At 40.9% G+C, this 21,459-nt stretch overlaps 1 protein-coding gene across 1 annotated transcript in view; it reads left to right on the forward strand.

The window, feature by feature from the left end:
- Nucleotides 1–20,339, forward strand: part of dab1a (DAB adaptor protein 1a) — a 229,285-nt gene extending 208,946 nt beyond the window's left edge. The window contains exons 24-29 of the mRNA XM_080196471.1: nucleotides 801–1,041; nucleotides 7,513–7,641; nucleotides 10,472–10,635; nucleotides 18,958–19,111; nucleotides 19,744–19,812; nucleotides 20,188–20,339. Coding sequence (XP_080052597.1) covers nucleotides 801–1,041; nucleotides 7,513–7,641; nucleotides 10,472–10,635; nucleotides 18,958–19,111; nucleotides 19,744–19,812; nucleotides 20,188–20,339 — 909 coding nt within the window. The remainder of the gene's footprint in view (nucleotides 1–800; nucleotides 1,042–7,512; nucleotides 7,642–10,471; nucleotides 10,636–18,957; nucleotides 19,112–19,743; nucleotides 19,813–20,187) is intronic.
- The last annotated feature ends 1,120 nt before the right edge of the window (nucleotides 20,340–21,459 follow it).

Raw genomic sequence — 21,459 nt, forward strand, 5'->3', positions numbered from 1 at the left:
CATGCAGACACGGGAAGAACATGTAAACTCCACACAGACAGTGATCCAAACTAGGAATCAAACCCAGGTCTCTGGAGCTCTGAGGCAGCAATGCTAACCACTGTGCCACGGTGCCATCCCTAATGTTGTCTAGGTCATGCTCATGTGGCCACAGACTGCTTCACAATTTGAAGAGTTGTGAATGGAACTGAATATTGTGTAGTCATCAGTGAACTTGCATTTCTGACTACATGATGATGGGAAATGTCAATGCTAAAGCAGCTGAAGATAGTTGAGTCTAAGACATTATGCTGAGCAATTCCTGTAGCAATGTCCTGGGCTGTGATAATTGGCCTCCAAAAACTACAACCATTGTGCTAGGTATGAGCCCCATCAAGGGGAGAGCTTTCGCCCCGATTTTCAGTCACTTCAATTTTATGAGGGACTCCTGATCTCACACTTGGTCAAATGCTACTTTGATATTAACTGGCAGACAACATAGAGAAAGGAGGAGTCACAGGGATGAACCAAGTAATAAAAATATCTGAGAGTGGATTCATGAAAGAATTGCATAGTTAAAATTGCTTTATCATTCTTCCCTTTGACCACATATCATAAATACATGCTGGCTAGAATTTTATCGGCCCACCTGCCAGGGGAATCTGAGTGCGTGAGGGGCCAACAATGGAAAGGTCTGTTGACCTCGGGCAGGATTTTATGGTTTTGGGACTAGCGAGTCCCCTGTGTACGGGAGTGGATGCAACTTAAAAACGTCACTGGTCATTTTCCTCAATCATTAAATTATTTTGGTCCTTTTTCAGAAACAAAGTTTGTTTCACGCACAGTTCTCACTCCAAGTGGCTCAATTCAAGATGAAACGCAGGGATCTCATGCTCCATTATGATTTCTTTCAAAGAGTTAAGCAACTGCCAACTGTGTACAATTATGGAGAATACAGGGAAATCTTTAAGGATTATGGAACTCATTACATGAGTGAGGGTGTACTTGGTGGAACCTATGAATATATTTGGGAAGTTGATTCCAAAAAAATGGAGAAAGATGGTATGTCATTTATTTAATTCATTAAATTATTGAACTGCATTTTTTTTCAATTCAAGCCTTCAGAAGTAGTGAAACTAACAGGCATTTGCCTTATCGATGAAAGTAGGATTGCATTAAGGAGTTGTGTGCTACCATTCGGTAAGTCATAGGGACGAGGTGTGATCCCAAAATTTTATTTCATTTCAGGAATGTTTATCATGATTTTGCTTCTGACAAATCTGCTCTTTGATAAAAGTTCCCATTCTTTAAGTCATCTTTTCCAATTGCTCATCCATTGTTATCTTCATGTGATGAAGCATCTCTGAAAACACTGGAGTGGTGGTGGGCGGGGGTGATAACAAGTAATCTGTATCTTAAGCTTTACTATTGCTCTACTGAAGAAATTTTCTCAGACTTGTGTCAGGTTTTCTTATGACCCTTCTTCCTATTGTTACAATCCCAGCTGATGTTTATATTGGACAAGTCAGATCCCAAAGTGAAATCTGACTTGATATTTCCTAAAGTGCTTTTTCTTAGAGACCGCAGAAGGGAGTTACTGAGCAAATTCACAAGAGTCTGTTGATTAATTTTTAATGTAAAGAATTAAATATTTATTAAAATAAGAAAATGACATATATGAGACAAAAAAAGTGGAAAGATCTCAATACAGACACAAGGAAATGATTCAGGTATTTACCATTCTTTCACCCCAGCTATATAGAACCATAGAACCATAGGAAATTACAGCTCAGAAATAGGCCTTTTGGTCCTTGTCCATGCTGAACCATTTTTTGCCTAGTCCCACTGACCTGCATTTGGACCATATCCCTCCACACCCCTCTCATCCATGAACCCGTCCAAGTTTTTCTTAAATGTTAAAAGTGACCTGCATTTACCGCTTTATCTGGCTTCTCATTACACACTCCCACCATTCTCTGCGTGAAGAAGCCCCACCTAATATTCCTTTAAACTTTTCTCCTTTCACCCTTAACCCATGCCCTCTGTTTTTTTTCTCCCCTAGCCTCAGTGGAAAAAGCCTGCTTGCATTCACTCTATCTATACCCATCAAAATCTTATACACCTCTATCAAATCTCCCCTCATTCTTCTACGCTCCAGGGAATAAAGTCCTAACCTAATCAATCTCTGTCTCTAACTCAGCTTCTCCAGTCCCAGCAACATCCTTGTGAACCTTCTCTGCACTCTTTCAACCTTACTTACATCCTTCCTGTAACTAGGTGACCAAAACTGTACACAATACTCTAAATTTGGCCTCATCAATGCCTTATATAACCTTACCATAACACTCCAACTTTTATATCTTTAGAGACATGTATAAATTCTGAAAGATAAAACAGTTTACCATCTCTAATACTCGAATATTCAGGGTAAGTAAGGTATACACGTGAGTTAACAGGTGAACTGTGGTCAGACACGTCACATTCCAAAAATAAATGATAACTGACATCAAAGCAGATTCTATGGATTTCTAAACAACCTACTCAAACATGAGTCAACCAAACCACTCACCATGGAATTCACTGCAAACGTAATTCCCACTCAAATGATTTCAACCTCAAGAGTTTCAATCTCACCTTCCAAGAATCCATTTCCCTGGATCTCTGAGTACACTCAAGCCTCATTTTCCAAGAACAATTTCAGATTTTTGCCTGTGCAAGTGAAACACCACTGCTGCAAAAGTCATAGTGAGGAAACATCAACCTTTGGCTGCTGCCTCAGAACGTCAGGGCTTCTCTCAAGGATGCTATGCTTCAAGTCTATTCCTTGCAACTCTCTCTTTAATTTGGAGCCATTTTCTCTGCTCCTTTCTCTCAACTTTACTCAAGAGGATCTGTTTTTGATTTCTGCCTTTGTCTCTTACCATGGATTGTCTTCTAGGATCAGGGATTTTAGATCCCTATCTTTGTCCTTGTCTGGGATCTTTTCTCTTTGACTTCTTTTTGATCCACTCCCTGATTAAGTACTTTCCTCTTGATTTGGAATCTTCTCCCTTTCCCCCTTTCTATATTTTGCTTCTTAGGGCACCCTCACCTGACCTGTCCTTTTGAGCCATTTCATTACTTTGTTTTGTTGATTTCGATACATGGGCGCTGAGCAGGTTCCCAGCCTGAAGAACCTGCAAAAGGATGGAGATGCACATATATAGCTACTACCCAGCCAGCGCAAGTACAGAAGTACCAAAGCCCGCCAGAAACTGTAGCTGCGAAACTGCCAATTAAGACAAGTATTATGAGTTTCATCGCAAGTGGGAAGCATTTGGCAACCAGTAACAATCAGGACAAACTATAATACTGGGCAAATTATTAGGAACTGTGCTGAGGGACAAGATAATCATTTAGAAGGATACAGATTAATCAATCAATTCCACTTAACAAATTATTTTTTATGCAATATGAAAACATTTCTAATGTTTGGTTAAATATGAAACCAAAGGCCTGGATTCCATTATTCATAATTACTGTGTAACTTTTTGTAAACTTCTGTTGTGACCCACACATGTACATATATATATATATATACATATATATGTTTACAAATTCAGAATCCATAAGCAAACAAATTTCAATGTCTGTCAAGATAGCAATCAATTGAAAGTGATTTTTTTTTGGCAATGTCAGTGGGCAGTTCAATTTTAAATGTTGACTTTGAGCTCATTGAATGGTGCAGCCATATTAAAAATGAAGATAGCACCACATTTCACTAACCTGCTGGAGGGAGCTTGTTTCACTGTTGTTGGTGAATTCCTGCTGGGAGATGATAAAGTGCATTCCTTTGCATCTTGTGAATGCTGAAAGGTAGTCAGTGTGAAGAAGAGTTTTGAGTCATAACATATCTGTCCTTGGGGTCTTGCAGTGAATAAACAGGATCTTGTTCAAGCTTAAAAAGTGCAATCCTAAGATTCAGAAGTAATTACTCAACTGCTTTGGAACTAATCAGATTGGCTGTTTTGCTCAAACTATTTTCCTGTGGCCAGCCTGCGACGATCATAGATAAGAATAATACTTCTGTTATATATTACATACAGAAATGATGATTTGCACAGTTAGCTGGAACTCATAATACTTCTATCATTGCTTAATTGACTTACAAGAACATTGATAATGAGATTACACAATAATTCCAATGACTGTTCGTGAAAAAGAGCTTAGCTTCCGTGTCTATATTTCCTGATGGGGTGGGGTGGATATCCATTTTTTTTCGTCTGGAACATTGAATTGAAAGTTTAATCCCACTGTTCAGCAATTCACCACAGCTGAAATTGGTTGAATACTCTGAAATACTAATTTCAGGGGAATGCACTACAAGGGGACATAATCTAAAATTTTGACTAAGATGTTGTGGAGGGAAACCAGGAGGCAATTTTTACAGACAAAGGTGACTGGAAACCTGGAACTTTCTCCCCTAAAAAGTTGTAAATAACTTGGTTAAGTTAAATTAACTGACATTGCAACTTTTTTAAATAAATGGTAACAAGGAAAATGCAACAAAGATTTGATTTGATTTATTATTGTCAAATGTACTAGTATTTAGTGAAAAGTACTGTTTCTTGTTCACTAAACAGGCAAAGCGTACCACACATAGAGAAAGAAAGGAGAGACTGCAGAATGTAGTGTAACAGTCATAGCTAGGGTGGAAAGATCAGCTTAATACGAGGTAGGTCCATTCAAAAGTCTGATGGTAGCAGGGAAGAAGCTGTTCTCAAGTCGGTTGGTACGTGTCCTTAGACATTTGTATCTTTCTTCCAAAGGAAGGAGGTGGAAGAGAGAATGTCTGGGTTGTGTAGGTCCTTAATTAGGTTGCTGCTTTGCCAAGGCAGGAGGAAGTGCGGATGGAGTCAATGGATGGAAGGCTGTTTTGCATGATGGACTGCGCTTCCTTCACGATCCTTTCTAGTTTTTTGTAGTCTTGGACAGAGCAGAAGCCATACCAAGCTGTGATATAACAAGAAAGAATGCTTTCTATGGTGCATCTATAAACGTTGGTGAAAGTCGTAGCTGACATGCTAACTTTACTTAGCCTCCTGAGGAAGTAGAGGCGATGTTGGGCTTTCTTAACTGTAGCATCGGAATGGAGGGACCAGGACAGGTTGCTGGTGATCAATACACCAAGAAACTTAAAGCTATTGACCATTTCCATTTCATCTCCATTGATTTGGACAGGGGCATGTTCTCCACTACGTTTCCTGAAGTTGATGACAATCTCCTTCATTTGTTGACATTGAGGGAGAGATTATTGTCATCGCACCAGTTCACCAGATTCTCTATCTCATGCCTGTATTCCATTTCATCATTGTTTGAGATCCAACTCACAATGGTGACGTTATCAGAAAAATTGAAAACTGAGTTGGAGGGGAATTTGACCACACAGACATAGGTGCATAAGGACTATAGCAGGGGGGCTGAGGACACAGCCTTGTGCGGCACTGATGTTGATCGTGGAGGACATTTTGTTACCTATCCTTACTGCTTGCGGTCTGTGGGTTAAGAAGTCTAAGATCCAGTCACAGAGGGTGGAGTTGAACCCCAGGCCATTGAGCTTGAAGATGAGTTTTGTAGGAATAATGGTGTTGAAGGTTGAACTGTGGTCAAAAAATAGGAGTATTTGTTATCTAAGTGTTCCAGAGTTGTAAGGCCAGGGAGATGGTGTCTGCTGTGGACGTGTTCTGGCAATAGGTGGTTTGTAGTGGATCCAGGCAATCTGGGAGGCAGGAATTGATTCATGCCATGGCTAACCTTTCAAAGCACTTCATAATGATGGATGTCATTAAGGCACCCTGCCTGGCTTTTCTTTCGTACCGGGATGATGGTTGTCTTCTTGAAGAAGAAAGGGACCTCAAATTGGTATAAAGAGAGGTTGAAAATGTCTGTGAATACCCCTGTTAGCTGGTCTGCAGGATCTGAGTGTTCGTCCGGATACCCGGTCCGGGCTAGTTGCTTTCCATAGGTTGGGCCTCCGGTGGAACAGAAGATATGTTGGTGGTATCTTGGTATGACGCTCTTGGGCTTGGTTTGATTGAAGGTCATGGCCATAATGAACAAGGCTTCAGGATGTTCATCACAAAGCTATTTGCGGTGGCATAAATTTCATCCAGCACGGTCTTCATGTCTACGTGGGATGGAATGTAAATTACTGTCAGGATGACTTAGGTGAGGTGAGCTGTCATCAAACTGAATAGTAGAACTGAATAATTGATTGGCTATAATTGTTCCTATGTTTTGAACAGTTTGAAGCAATCCACTAATGCACACAGATGAAAGCCAAACAATCCTTTTAATATTATTTACTGAGGTGTAAAAGTGCTGGTGGAAACTGGAAAGGATTTTTCCATTTGGCTGGTGGAAGAGCTGACAATCTACCTATTGAAATTCGTGCTGGATTTTACTGCGCCGCCCTCCACGTGAATCGGAGCAAGCAAGAGGCAGACCATGGAAAAGTCCATTGACCTCGGGCTGAGTTTCACAGTTCTGGGACAAACGAGGCCGTAAAATCCCGCCCATTGAGTCCTGAAAAAAGTATGATTTTAATAGAACCAATGCTTTCATCAGGATCTGTGGGGATCACACATTTAGCTTCCAACCAAAGAAATAATGGATATAAATGAAAACATAATCAATATATTGATAATTGTAACATTGTCGTCCAATTTACTTTATCATTACTTTTATAATTCTCCTGAAGCCTTGTAAATCATGGGCCTGAATTTTGTAGTTGTAATGATGGTGGAACGGTCAATGTTCACCATTAATTCTCTTGTGAAACCAACAATCAGTTCTGGCATTTGTACAAATGCAGTTAAACACATAAATCCACTGATTCCTCATAGCTCCATAGTGTGCTCTTTTTGAAGTCTTTGTAGATTGAAATTTTTTGAAATGATTGGCATTGATCTGAGCTATTAGCTTTATTGTGAAAACCTTTGATACAGTTACACCTTCTAGGTATTTAACAATATACTAAATCATGATTACTTCTGAATAACACCTTTGGCCCTGAAAAATTAATTTTGTATTGTGAAATGGCAAATGTCTCCATACTGTGGTTAAAAAAATCCATAGAATTTTAAAGTAGTAATATATAATTTTATGTGTATTTATATTTCAGCTTTTATTCTTTATCCCATATGAATGTCCCAATCTTTATTTCACTTTCTGCAATATTATAAAGATGAATGATAAAATCTGCTTGCTGCTTCCTGGCTTGCTGTTTGTCAGAGTTCTTCAATGTGATTGGCTACTTAGCCTGTTTGATGACATCGCTGTTGCTGCCAGAGGTCCCCTGTAGCATGAGCCAGAATGAAATTAATGCCAGGAAAAGTAAATTCCATGTGACAGAGATTACTGGATTTTTGTACGCAGCTGCAGATCAGTAGTGAGTGCTGTCACGTCACCACTGAATACAAATTTTGGGCCATGAAGTTAATTTCAAATGATTAAAATCCTGACTAGCAACATGTAATTTTTTTTAATCTTTAGGTTACACTTTGAATGATGCTAGAGACTGTGCAAAGGGAGGCTTTAACATAGGAGCCAACATTAAAGGAGTCTATGTTGCTGTTGATGTCAAAGCTGGACTTTGCGATGGTCTTCTGAATGTAAATGGAGGTACCTCTAACTTAATAGGTTTTCATGCAAAATTAAAACTTGAGCTTGTTAACAATCCCATTAACCCTGATAATATGCTGCCCATGACAGAAGATGTGAATAGTTGAGCAGGAGAGTCCAGGTCATTTTTTTTTAGATTATATTTTTTTAAGAACAGGAAGGAAGGGGACTATCATTTTTGGGGTTGCTCTTTGCACTTTGGGAGGAGTCCCCCCTAAGATTGCACTCTCTTTTTACACCACACCACATCCCTCCTCAGAGCACAGGGAAGGCAATAGCTTAGTGGTATTATTGCTCAATTATTAATCCAAAAAGTCAGCTAATGTTCTGGAGACCTGGATTCAAATCCTACAATGGCAGATGGTGGAATTTGAGTTCAATAAAAAAATCTGGAGTTAAGTATCTGACCATGTCGATTGTCATAAACGCCCATCTGTTTGCTAATGCCCTTTAGGGAAGGAAACCTGCTGTCCTGACCTGATCTGACTCACATGTGACTCCAGGGCCATAGCAATATGGTTAACTCTCATTTGCCCTCCGAAGGCAATCAGAGATGGGCAATAAATGCTGGCCAGTCAATGACACTCATGCCCCTCAAATGCATTATAAAAAATGCCCAAACCCTCCTCTAATATGGCTGTTTTCCTGGGGTCTATGCAGTCCAGCCTATGCCCTCAAATGTTCCCTTGGCACTGCTGGGATTCCTGCAGCTGCCAGCCAATCAGATTGGCCTTCAGCTCCTGACGGCAGACCATCCTTCCAGGAGCGGACATCTGACTAGCAGCCCATGCCAACTTTTCTTCTGGGGAGGAGATTGGGCAGGTGAGTTGTGGGTGACGGGTTGGGAAATATAATTTATGGATCCAACAACTGATTGTTTTTCAGTGACTTCCTCTGTAAAGTATGCATAGGTGGAAGTCTTGTGGAAACAGAATAGAAACCAGTTTGAATCACCTCCTTCTCAAGATAGCACAGGTTTTATTGCTTTATATGCAGTATACCTGTCCTTATTTTATTCTTCCCAATGCTCTCCTGCTTTGTCCTGTTTACACAGTAAAAAGTCTGACAACACCAGGTTTTAGTCCAACCTATTTATTTGATAATATTCTCATTGTCCTGTTTAGATATTGACTGCCTGGGGGGGGGGGCGGGGGGGATTCTCCCACCCCAGTGCGCTAATTTTTTATCACTGCGGACCAGGAGAATCATGCATCTCCCAGACCCGAATTTCCAGCAGTGTGTGCGTGGCACAGGGAATCAGCTGGGAGGCAAGGCTAGTGTTTAAATAGTATTCTACATACATTTTAAATGTTATCAGCGGGTCCAGGACTGAATACTTCGGACTCACTCGTCTCTCCCGCCCTGCCAGAGTGTTTCACTCCAGCAGGGAATACAATAGCTCCCCACTTTCAGGGAGCTAGTGGCCTGACACCACTGAAGTGAAGGGAAGAGCGGCAATTGGGTCTCCCCAGGGGGTCAGGCAGTGGGGACTGCCCCCTGGGCATGGGTGCCCTGGCAGTTCCAGCCTGTGCCACCTGGCACTGTCCAAGAGGCAAAGTGCTCATGCCCAGGGGCAACTTGGCACTGCCCAGGGCAGTGTCATGGGGTGGGGCAATTTGGGGGGAGGAGCTTAGGAGGCAGGGGCGACTGGGGACAGGGCATGGGCGGCAATCAATGGGGGTGGGGGGATCCCGCTGCCACTGCATGGGGATTGATGAGGACTGGAGCAAGGCCAGTGATTGGGATGGGCTGGGGAGGGGGAGGGGGGAAATCTGCTGGGACTGAAGGGGGGGGTCTGACCTTGGGTGGATGGGAGATCATTGGGGGGGGGGGGGTGCCGAGATGGGGAGCGTTCAGGGCTGACCTGTGAACGGATGGGTGGGGGGTGGCTATGATCGGGCCATGGGGGGGGATGGCGGGTTGGGGCACAGCAATGTGCGGGGTCCCAGGCTGGCCAGCGATCAAGCTGGCCAGGAAACCAGAGGCTGACACTTTGGGGCCACTCTGCATGCGCAGGGGTCCGCTGGTTTCAGCCTCTCCAGCCGGGATAGACCCAGCACCCTAAACTCTAATGATATTCATGCTGGTGGCCTCTGCATTACACAGAGTGTGGGAGATTCTAGTGTGAACTCTCACTGAAAAAAACAGCGTGAATCACTGCAGTTTTCCTGTAAATTCAACAGTTAGAATTTGTTTGGGAGAATCCACCATCTCCCCATCCCGCCCCACCACCACCACCACCACCATCGGAACCACCACCCCTCCTCCTCCCCCCTTCCCCCTGCCCTTATGTTAGTTGTATTTCCTGTGTCTTTTTACTAGATTAAAGCTACTTACAGTTGTATTTCCTGTCTCCTTTTGGACACAGGTCCCATCCTGATTCAGATGGAGTCCACCCATTGGTACAACTTCTTCCTGTCACAGAACTGGTATCAGTATCTTATGGACAGGAAATCCTCTTTCCACATCAACCCTTCACACACACATTATGGGAGTGCACATTCTGGAAAATCTGCCACATGTGCAAGGGACCAGAGAGTATTCCACATTTGAGAATGCTTACTAATCACCTTTGGAGGAAATTATCATAGATCATAGAGGTTTACAGCATGGAAACAGGCCCTTCAGCCCAACTTGTCCATGCCACCCATTTTTTTTAAACCCCTAAGCTAATCCCAATTGCCCACATTTGGCCCATATCCCTCTATACCCATCGTACCCATGTAACTATTTAAATGCTTTCTAAAAGACACAATTAGAGCTGAGTATTAGTAGATTGGTATTCACTTTTCCTTCGTAATGAATTCTAATTGTACATCTATTGTTCCAGAGGGTATTTCCCAATCAAATTACACTGAGGACTTTATCGTATTTGTGCGAGGGGGAGCAAGTGAACATGTGACAGCACTTGCTCACAAACAGCTTCCAACAGTTGAACTCATGCAGGAATGGGGTGATGCGGTCGAGTACAACCCAGAAGTCATTAAATTTAAGGTAATATGTTCACCTATTGAGTGAAGTTCAGTACTGGACTTAATAACAGACATTTTCATGCATCATGTGCATTATAATTGCTTATTGTTGACTCTCCCGAAGTTTTATTTCATATGCAACTTTGTTACTTTTCTTATCATGATGAATGATAAAAGATTACATTTTGAACAACAGTACAGAGTTTAGGATGCCAGGTGACAGCTGCTTCCCTGAAATCCAATCCAAAGCATGATGGTCTGGGGAATTAGCATCATACTTTGCTTACCGCCCAGCAGGCAAGTTTTGTACTGATTCAGTCAAAGGTCGGGGAGTGAGTCATGCACAATCTTGCTGTCACAGTCAGTGCACGATCCAGAGAAACCAATGACTGGAAAGGTCCCTGAATGTGATTTTTTTTATTGTTCGCTGTGTATTTGAATATTTTAATACTGAAACGCCTGGTGTCAAACACTGAGATAGAAAAGCAAATGGTTCTGAACCAGAGTCTAAAAATTCAGTGTTAAAGCAACATAAAAATGAGAAACTAAAAAGTAGCGTGGAGTTATTTCATTAAAAAGGGAACCTCCATTATCCAACTCTGGCTGTACAACAGAGTATTCATGAGATGGCACAGCTTCTGAGGAATAAACTCTGCCTGATACCAATGAAATTTCCAACCTAGAAAAAGTTTACAATCAGTTCATGTTATTCACTATACTTGTCATCACTTCTGTGCACCCTAAACACAAAACAAAAGTTTGTTGTCTGTCAGTTATTTGTCAATTACTCTATCCCCTGGTGGTTTGAGCAGGGAGATGGGTTGGATGGAAGTCGGGGGGGGCGGGGGGGGTGGTGGTGGTGGTGGTGGTGGTGGTGTGATAAGTGAGGGAGGGCATCAATGTAAATGAGAAAACAGGGGTATCTACTCGCATGTAAATGAAAAATCCTGATAATTGCCCTTATTGCAATAACAATATGCCATGATATATTCCAGAAGATCTTCAATTATCCAAAGTTAACCATTACCATTGTGTGGTCTTTTATCTTTATCTTTTTCTGACTACTTTTTTCTCTTATTAGTTTTTTTCCCTTTCTTTAGTCTCTTGCCCCTTTTGATTTATTTCTATTGGTCTACCATTTTTCCACAAGATCCAACATAAGTTTAGATGAGAAAAGATCATTTGAACCATCTTAACTGATCCATGTAAAAAAATTATCTAATCCTCCAGTCATTAACTTCCTGATGAGTGACTCACCTGCTGACTCTCTAAAGTTTGGCCAGAATCTAAAACGCACAAACCATGAATGTGATGGAATTCTCTCCACCTGACTGGATGAGTGCAACCCCCACAACCCTTCAGAAGCATGACACCATCCAGAACAAAGCAGTCTGCTTGATTGGCACCCCACATATTTCACTATCTCCACCAGTGATGTACAGTAGTAGCCATAAGTATATCTACAAGCTACACTGCTGGAACTCACCAAGACTCCACAGACAATGTCATCCAAACCCAGGATAACTACCACCTAGAAGAGCAAAGGCAGCAAATACACGGGAAGACCATAGCCTCTAAGTTGCCTCAAGCCACTCACCATCCTGACTTGAAAATATATTGCTGTCCCTTCACTGTCACTGAGTCAAAATCCTGAAACTCCCTCCTTAACAGGAAAAAACTACAGTTGTTCAAAAAGGCAGTTCAAAAACTGCAGTGGTTCAAAAAGGCAGTTCAATACCACCTTCTCAAGGACAATTAGGATAGGCAGAAAATGCTAGCCTAACCAGTGAAGCACACATCTCCTGAAAGAATAAAAAAATTCAAGTGCACTGTTCTCCCCAGAGATTTATTCCAAGTATTAATGAACAGATGTTGTTGTATGAAGACATTGTTCATGACTAGAGTCCTAGATTTGACTGCCAGCAATCTCCATCAGTGCTGGCTGTCTGGTTGTCAGAGCTTACCTTGAATTAGTGCTTCAGATTTGTTCTATTTATTATTTACACAATGCTGTTCTATTGCAGTCATTCAAAACTAAAGGTTCTCTATTTCTCATATTTTATCTTGTAGCTCAATCCTTTTGCACAGGGTCAACAGGATTGGGGGTGGGGCAGGGTTGGTGTGTAGGGAATCAATGGCATCATTTTTTTTTGTATGACCTCCATGGTTTAACTATTTCCCAGAATTAGGCAAAATATTTAAGGAACAATTTGACCAAATCATTGTACAGTTCTTTCACAAACACACAAGAAGTAGGAGTAGGCCATATAGCCCATCAGGTTTGGTCTGTCATTCAATACAATCATGGTTGATTTTTGGCTCAAATCCATTTTTTCAACTGCTCTCCCTATCTCTTTATTTCCCTGAGAAACCAAAATTCTATCTATTTCAACTTTAAGTATTCTAAATGCTGGAACATCTGCAACTGTCTGGGGTACAGATTTCCAAAGATCACAACTCTAGTAAAAAAAAGTCTCCTCATCTGAGCATGAAATGATCAGCCCCTTATTCTGAAACTGTGACTCCATGTTCTAAATTTCCCAGACAGGAGCAACAACCTCTCAGTATCTACTCTGTCAAGCCCCTTGTAAGTTTTGTTTGTTTCAATTAGATTTCATCTCATTCTTCTAAATCCCAGAGAAAGTGGGCCCAATTTTCTCAGCTTCTCATCATAGGAGAATTCTCTCAACCCAGGAACCAATCTAGTGAACATTGTTGTACTGCCTCCAAGGTGTGTATATCCTTCCTTAAATATAGAGGTCAAAACTGTGCACAATATTCCAGATGTGCAGAATTGGCACAGGAATTCCTTATTCTTGTACTCCAAGCTGCTTGCAATAAAGGCCAACTTGCCTTTTGCCTTCCTAACTGTTTGCTGCATCTGCATGCAAAATGCCTTTTTCCCTCATACGAGTACACTTAATTCCCTCTGAAAACATTTACAATTTTTAAAAAATCATTCCGCTTTTCTATTATTGCCAGCAAAGTGAATAAGTTTACATTTCTTCACATTATTCTCTATCTATCAATTGTTGTCCACTCAGTTAACCAATCTATATGTCTTTGAGGCTGTGCTGTGTTCACCTCACTGCTAGCATTCTAGCTAGCTTCATTCACCAAAAAATTTAGATACATTACTGTTTATCACTGCATGTAATACACGAGTATAGATTGTAAATATCTGAGACTTCAGAGCTGATCCTTGCAGCACCCGACCAATCATAGCTTTCCAACTATCCCTACTCTTTATTTCCTCTTCTTTAATTTTTCTTCTATCCATGTTAATATATTACCCCAACTCCTTGAGTCCTTATATTAACTTTTTACACGGCACTTTATCAGGTGCCTTTCCCTTTATCTACCCTACTAGTTACATGCGCAGAAAATCAAATAAATTTGTCAAACATGATTTTCGTTGTGTAAAACCATATTGATTGTCTGATTGTATTATAGTTTTATAAGTGCATTATTAAGGATTTCCTTAATAATAGCTTCCATCATTTTCCCAATGTCAAGCCAATTGTCCTGTAGTTCCCTATTTTCTCCCTCTTTTCTTTCTTATTTAATGGTGTTATATTTCTTAATAAAATTCTCTAACTTATGCTGTACCCATTCAGCTATATCGTTTGTCAGCTTGAAATATTAGATGACGAGTGATCATAGCTTCAAACAGAATCTGCATTGAAAGATGCTGTTCTCAATGTAACTGTGGTTAAATGTGTCAATAAACAGAAAGGGGTAAAAGACATAATAAGAACAAAGTGATAGTTACCCTTAGTTTCTCTTCAACTCCTTCACTTCCTCAATGCTGTTAGGTCTCATCCAAGGGCTTATCATTTTTGGGCCCTCCCTGATTCTGTTCTCTTGTATTTTATGTCATGGAAAAGAAATTTTGATATTAAAACTGAAACAGCTGACAATACTCAGCAGCTTCGTAGACATAAAACACTTCAGGCTGATGACTTTCTATCTAATTCTGCTGTTTGACCTGCTGAGTATTCTCCAAATTTCCTGTTTTTAGTTCCAGATTCCCAGCTCCCACCTTGTAAGGAATGACCAGCAAGTGTCCAAACTACAGCCAAGTTTGTTTTTTTTCTAAATTGCTAACCACATATCGTACAGCTAGGCTGTGTTCAAATGACTGGGGGACAGCTAAGTATGTTAATGTACCAGTTTTAGTTGAAAGTTCCATCTTGACTTTGTGTTTGAGTTGAATATTAAACAATGAAATATTGAAAGGTCTTCTTAGGTTTAAAATGTATTATGTGCAACAAGTCAACAGACAACGACTTCTAACAACATAATTGAGGCATATACCACATATTATTATGAACCTGTACATTGGAAACTTTCATAGGTTCTACTACCATGTGTGCCAGAGGTTTACAGCATGGAAACAGGCCTTTCGGCCCAACTTGTCCATGTCGCCCTTTTTTATAAAACCCTTAAGCTAATCCCAATTGCCTGCATTTGGCCCATATCCCTCTATACCCATTTTGCCCATGTAACTGTCTAAATGCTTTTTTAAAGCAATCTCATTAGTGACAGACAGCATGGTTTTGTAAGAGGGAGGTTGTGCCTTACAAATCTGGTGGAATTTTTTGAGGAGGTGACAAAAACGGTTGACAAAGGAAGGGCTGTGCATGTCGTCTATATGGATTTCAGTAAGGCGTTTGACAAAGTCCCTCATGGCAGGTTGGTGAAGAAGGTTAAGGCTCATAGGATACAAAAACAGGTGGCTAGATGGGTTGAGAACTGGCTTGGTCACAGGAGACAGAGGGTAGCAGTGGAAGGGTCTTTTTCTAGCTGGAGTTCTGTGACTAGTGGTGTTCGCAGGGCTCCATACTGGGACCTCTGCTATTAGTGATATATATAAATGATTTGGAAGAAGGAGTAACTGGAGTGATCAGCAAGTTTGCGGATGACACAAAGATGGCTGGACTTGCTGATAGTGGTGAACAGTGTCGGACAATACAGCCTGATATAGATAGGCTGGTAAATTGGGCAGAGAAATGGCAGATGGAATTTAATCCAGATAAATGCGAGGTGATGCATTTTGGAAGAACTAACGTAGGGGAGAGTTATACAATAAATGGTAGGATCATTAAGAGTATAGAAATACAAAGGGACCTAGGTGTGCAAGTTCATAAGTCCTTGAAGGTGACAGCACAGGTGGAGAAGGTGGTGAAGAAGGCATATGGTATGCTTGCCTTTATAGGAAGGGGTATAGAGTATAAAAGCTGGAATCTGATGTTGCAGTTGTATAGAACGTTGGTTAGACCACATTTAGAAAAACTGCGTCCAGTTCAGGTCGCCGCACTACCGAAAGGACATGGAGGCCTTAGAGAGAGTGCAGAGGTGATTTACCAGGATGTTGCCTAGTATGGAGGGTCTTAGCTATGAGGAGAGATTGGGCAAATTGGGGTTGTTCTCCCTGGAAAGACGGAGAATGAAGGGAGACCTAATAGAGGTGTATAAGATTATGAAGGGTATAGATAGAGTGAATAGTGGGAAGCTTTTTCCCAGGTTGGAGGCGAAGATCACGAGGAGTCACGGGCTCGAGGTGAGAGGGGCGTGGTATAACTCAGATGTCAAGGGACGTTTTTTACACAGAGGGTTGTGGGGGCCTGGAATGCACTGCCAAGTACAGTGGTGAAGGCAGACATTCTAGGGTTGTTTAAGACTTACCTGGATAGGCACATGAGCAGACTGGAGATGGAGAGATGCAAAAGAATGTTCTAATTGAAGATCAAGAGCTTCAGGATGTTCCTGGGAATTAATAGATTCCTATCAGTCGTCCAACAAATTTTAAGGCTCACCTTGCCACTTACGTTGGAGCAGTTGGGGATCTTCCATTAATGTCTGTATAGCCTGTTGTATGTCTGCTTATGTTTATTGATGTCTCCTTTTACATCCACAGGCGATTTGGTCCGCCTTGTCGGCCAATAAGGGGCATACACATGGTGGGTCGTGCGAGGGTTGCTCTTGGATGTTGCTTCAAGTGTTGCCTAGTGCTTCACATCCGTTAGTGTATGCTTAAACTGGACCAATTGACAGGCAACACATCAGCTCAGTGACTATCACTGTCTGCTGTGCAGTTACAGGGACCTGGGTCGGATCTCTGGCTTGGATCAATGTTTGCACATTCTCCCCGTGCTTGCGTGGGTTTTCTCTGGGTGCTCCAGTTTCTTCCCACATCCCAAAAATGTGCTTTTTAGGCTGATTGGTGTCAATAAATTGCCCCTGAATTGGATCTCCCTTAATCTGGCCCACATATAATTCCCTAAACTTGCACCCCCTTTACTGTGGAGTTCCACTAGAGGTAGACAAAAACGTCAACAATCAACGAAAGACTTGATTAAGGCACTCACTGAGTGTTAAAACGGGTGGCGCGGGCTTGTAGGGCCAAAGAGCCTGTTTCCTGTGCTGTGCTGTTCTTTGTTCTTTGTCCTTTGTAAAAGACAAAATTATACCCGCCTCTACTCCTACCTCTGGCAGTTTGTTCCAGACACTCACCACCACTGTGTGAAAAAATTGCCCCTCTGGACACTTTAGGATCTCTCCCCTCTCACCTTAAACCTATGCCCTCTAGTTTTAGACTTCCTTATCTTTGGGGAAAGATATTGACTATCTAGCTGATCTGTGCCCCTCACTATTTTATAGACCTTTATTAGATCACCCCACAGCCTTCCAAGCTTCAGAGAAAAAGTCCCAGTCTATCCAGCCTCTCCTTATAACTCAAGCCATCAAGTCCTGGTAGCATCCTAGTAAATCTTTTCTGTATTCTTTCTAGTTTAATAATATCCTTTCTATAATAGGGTGATCAGAACCGTACACAGCATTCCAAGTGTGGCCTTACCAAAGTCTTGTACAACTTTACCAACTCCTGTATTCAATGTTCTGACCGATGAAACCAAGCATGCTGAATGCCTTCTTCACCACTCTGTCCACCTATTACTCCACTTTCAAGGAGCTATGAACATACACCCCCAGATCTCTTTGTTCTGTAACTCTCCCCAATTCCCAACATTAACTGAGTAAGTCCTGTCCTGGTTCAATCTACCAAAATGTGTCACCTTGCATTTGTTTAAATTAAGCTCCATCTACCATTCTTCGGCCCACTGGCCCAATTAATCAAGATCCTGTTGCAATCAGAGATAACATTCTTCACTGTCCACTATACCACCGGTCTTGGTATCATCTACAGACTTGCTAACCACGCCTCCTATATTCTCATCCAAATCATTAATATGAATGACAAATAACAACGGAGCTAGCACTGATCCCTGAGGCACACAGCTGGTCACAGGCCTCCAGTTTGAAAAATAACCCTCTACAACCACCCTCTGACTTCTGGCAAAAAGCCAGTTTTGTGTCCATTTAGATACCTTACCCTGGATCCCATGAGATTTAACCTTATGCAACAACCTACTATGTGGTACCTTGTCAAAGGCCTTGCTAAAGTCCACGTAGACATAATCAACTACACTTCTCTCATCTACCTTCTTGGTTACCCCTTCAAAAAACTCAATCAAATTTGTGAGACATGATTTTCCACTCACAAAGCCATGCTGACTGTCCCTAATTAGTCCTTGCGTCTCTAAATGCCTGTAGACCCTATCTCTCAAAATACCTTCCACCAACTTACCCACCATAGATGTGAGGCTCATTGGCCTGTAGTTCCCAGGCTTTTCCCTGCAGCCGTTTTTAAACAACAGCACATTTGCCACTCTCCAATCTTCAGGCATCTCACCCGTGACTAGCGATGATTCAAATATCTCGGCTAGGGGACCTGCAATTTCTTCCCTAGCCTCCCACACGTCCTGGGATACACTTCATCAGGTCCTCGGGATTTATCTATCTTGATGCACTTTAAGACTTCCAGCACCACCTTCTCTGTAATATGCACACTCCTCAAGACATCATTAATTATTTCCCCAAGTTTCCTAACATCCATGCTTCAGAATCATAAAGATCAACTTAATATTTCCCCATTCATTTATTACTTATTCATGGTTTGCAAACTACTTTGGTGTTGCAAATGAGCTGCATAAGGCAGTGATCAAATCTATTTCACTGCAATTGCCTATGCCAGTCTTATTAGTCACCAGGAAAACAGATGCTTCTATGTGAGTGGAATCCCCTTTCAATCATCTCTTACTGCCACTTGTAAGGCTCATCCCATTCACTCACTGAGACCAGAATTTTTATTAAATGGAAATAATGCTTGTAAGCTAGGTTCCAACCACACTGTGACTTACCCTAGCTCTGTCATGTACAAGATCTTTTCACATCATATAGGTAATATATTTTTACTAATTTTACACACCTTTCTTTGTTGCAGCCAGTACCTCTTTATGAACTGGTTGCTTCAAATACATTTCAGAATGCCATTAGGATCAAAGCCAACATGAGGCGAGCCTTAGAGGAGTATCTGATTGAATCTAGTTCCTGTCGATGTGCCCCATGTCGAAACAATGGCGTTGTTGTTCTTAAAGGTACAAAGCAATTAATGACTGGTGGACAATGAAGGACATTATTCCTAAACAATAACAATTATTGTTGTTTCCTTCAAGTTAGCTTACTGAAATAATTACAAAATCCTTGCTTTCATCCATAGTAATATATAGTGCACATTTTCAGATTGTCATTGGGAGGGTGGAATGCCTTTTTTTGTTGGAAAAAGAATAATGTACTTTAATGTACAAGGTCATATTCTCATAAATCACTGCTCTTCCCTTGATTGTTAGTAATCACTAATAATAATGAAAGATCACAATTTTTAATTAAAGAAGGACTTTCACCATCATTCCTCAAAAGTAGAAATTATAACACCAGCTTTACAGCAGTTGAATAAAACAACATTTGTTGGCTTTTACATATGACAATAAAATTCTCCTGCATTTTTATAAATGTTTTAAGGATTGTATTCAATGATCCCTTCCATATTTTCAAAGAAATGACAGATTAGTAGCCTTGATGATAATAAACACAATAGAATTCACATCTGGCTGCCTCAGTCTTTGCAATCAGCTGAATAATACAAGTCGCTACCAGTTAATTACAATTAAAGACTGCAGAACAAAAAGTTGTGTCAAACATCAGTCATGAAATTATGTTACAATTGCAGGAACCCAATGTGTCTGTATATGTCCTGCTGGCTTTCGTGGAACTGCCTGTGAGATAACAACCAGAGAGGGTAAGCATTACTAATTGTGTTAATGAGAGGAATAATAATAGCATTTTTAGCCCCAGTAGATTGCAAAACAAGCCCAATAGCCAATGCAGCATGATGTTGGAGCCATAAGCTTCCAATGAGTAAAAGAAATAGGATGCATGGTCATCTATTACTACTGTTAAGATTCAACATGCCCACTTTTGCAGCAACTTGTCACTATGGCATAGAGAGAGCAAAACTCTATAGGGAGAGTAAAATAATTTTAAAATTATAGGTGACTTTTTGTGAAAAATAATTGATCGTTAATTATTTTTGGATTCAAATTGACCACTCCATATCAAAAAATAATGTTAAAAAAGTAATATAATGAGACAGCATGTTTTTTTCTTGATTTAGATATTGCTGTTGATGGGAAATGGAGTTGTTGGTCATCTTGGTCTGAATGCAGAAATAGGCAAAGAACAAGAACACGACAGTGCAATAATCCACCACCAGAAAAGGGCGGCCAAACGTGCAAAGGCGATAATCAGCACATAATATCATGCTGATGTGGAAGCAATGCTCTTTGAGCTTCTTCACAGCTCCAGATTTTGGGTTCTTGTTTCAGACGAAGAGAATATTTTGGTGCATTAAAAATAACATGTAATTAAAATATGTGGTTAAACAATGGTTAATGAAAGTAAATGGAGATAGCTTAAAGAGGACAGTTAAATAAAACTCAATTCATCCTTAAGTCTAAACCATCTTTTTCCAGCTTTCCTTTGTGAATGGATACTTTATATGCATTAAGGTTAATGAGCTATGGATTTAACACGAAAGAACCATGTCAGAATCACTGCACCAACTGAAGCTGTTTCAGCTGAACAAGCAAAAAACATTTCACAGTTGGCGTACACAGGAGGGTCAACTGGTAGTATTATTAGAAATTAATAAAAAGATAATTAAATTATTTTGTAACTTTGTGGGTGGGGATGATGTGCCACTTAATTGTCTGAAAGAGTTAAAGAATTAGGCATCACTTCCAAAAACAAATGTATTAATATAATATTTAATTATTAACAGTTTTAAATGTATTTATTAGTGTCACACGTAGGCTTAAATTAATAAGTTATTGTGAAAATCCCCTAGTCGCCACACTCCAGTGCCTGTTCAGGTATAATGAGGGAGAATTTAACATGGCCAATGCACCTAATCAGCATGTCTTTGAACTGTGGGAGAAAACCAGAGCACCAGAGAAAACTCATGCAGACATGGGGAGAATGTGCAGAGTCTGCACAGTGACGCAAGCTGGGAACTGAACCCATGTTCCTGGTGCTGTGAGGCAGCAGTGCTAACCACTGTACCACCGTGCTGCCCCCAGTCTAAAGAATTGTGAGCCGTTGTGAAAAAAATCTTATGAATTCCCAAGGACCAATTGAATCAAAAGGATTTATCCAAGGCATGGAATGGGGGGAATCCTGCCCTCTGTTTCTCTCTCAGAGAAACAGAAAGAGAAACAGAGGGCAGATGCTGCCAGATTTGCCAAGTTTTTCCTGAATTTTCTGTTTTTATTTCACTGGCTGCCCTTGATCTTTGAACTGGTAGAGATCACAAGTTTGGAAGCTGCTATCAAAGGAGGCTTGGAGAGATGCTGCAGTGCATCTTGTACACACTGCAGCCACTGTACAC

Source organism: Carcharhinus amblyrhynchos, chromosome 9 (genome assembly GCF_965287045.1).
Source record: "Carcharhinus amblyrhynchos chromosome 9, sCarAmb.v2.hapA, whole genome shotgun sequence".
In the NCBI taxonomy this organism is placed as follows: Eukaryota; Metazoa; Chordata; class Chondrichthyes; order Carcharhiniformes; family Carcharhinidae; genus Carcharhinus; species Carcharhinus amblyrhynchos.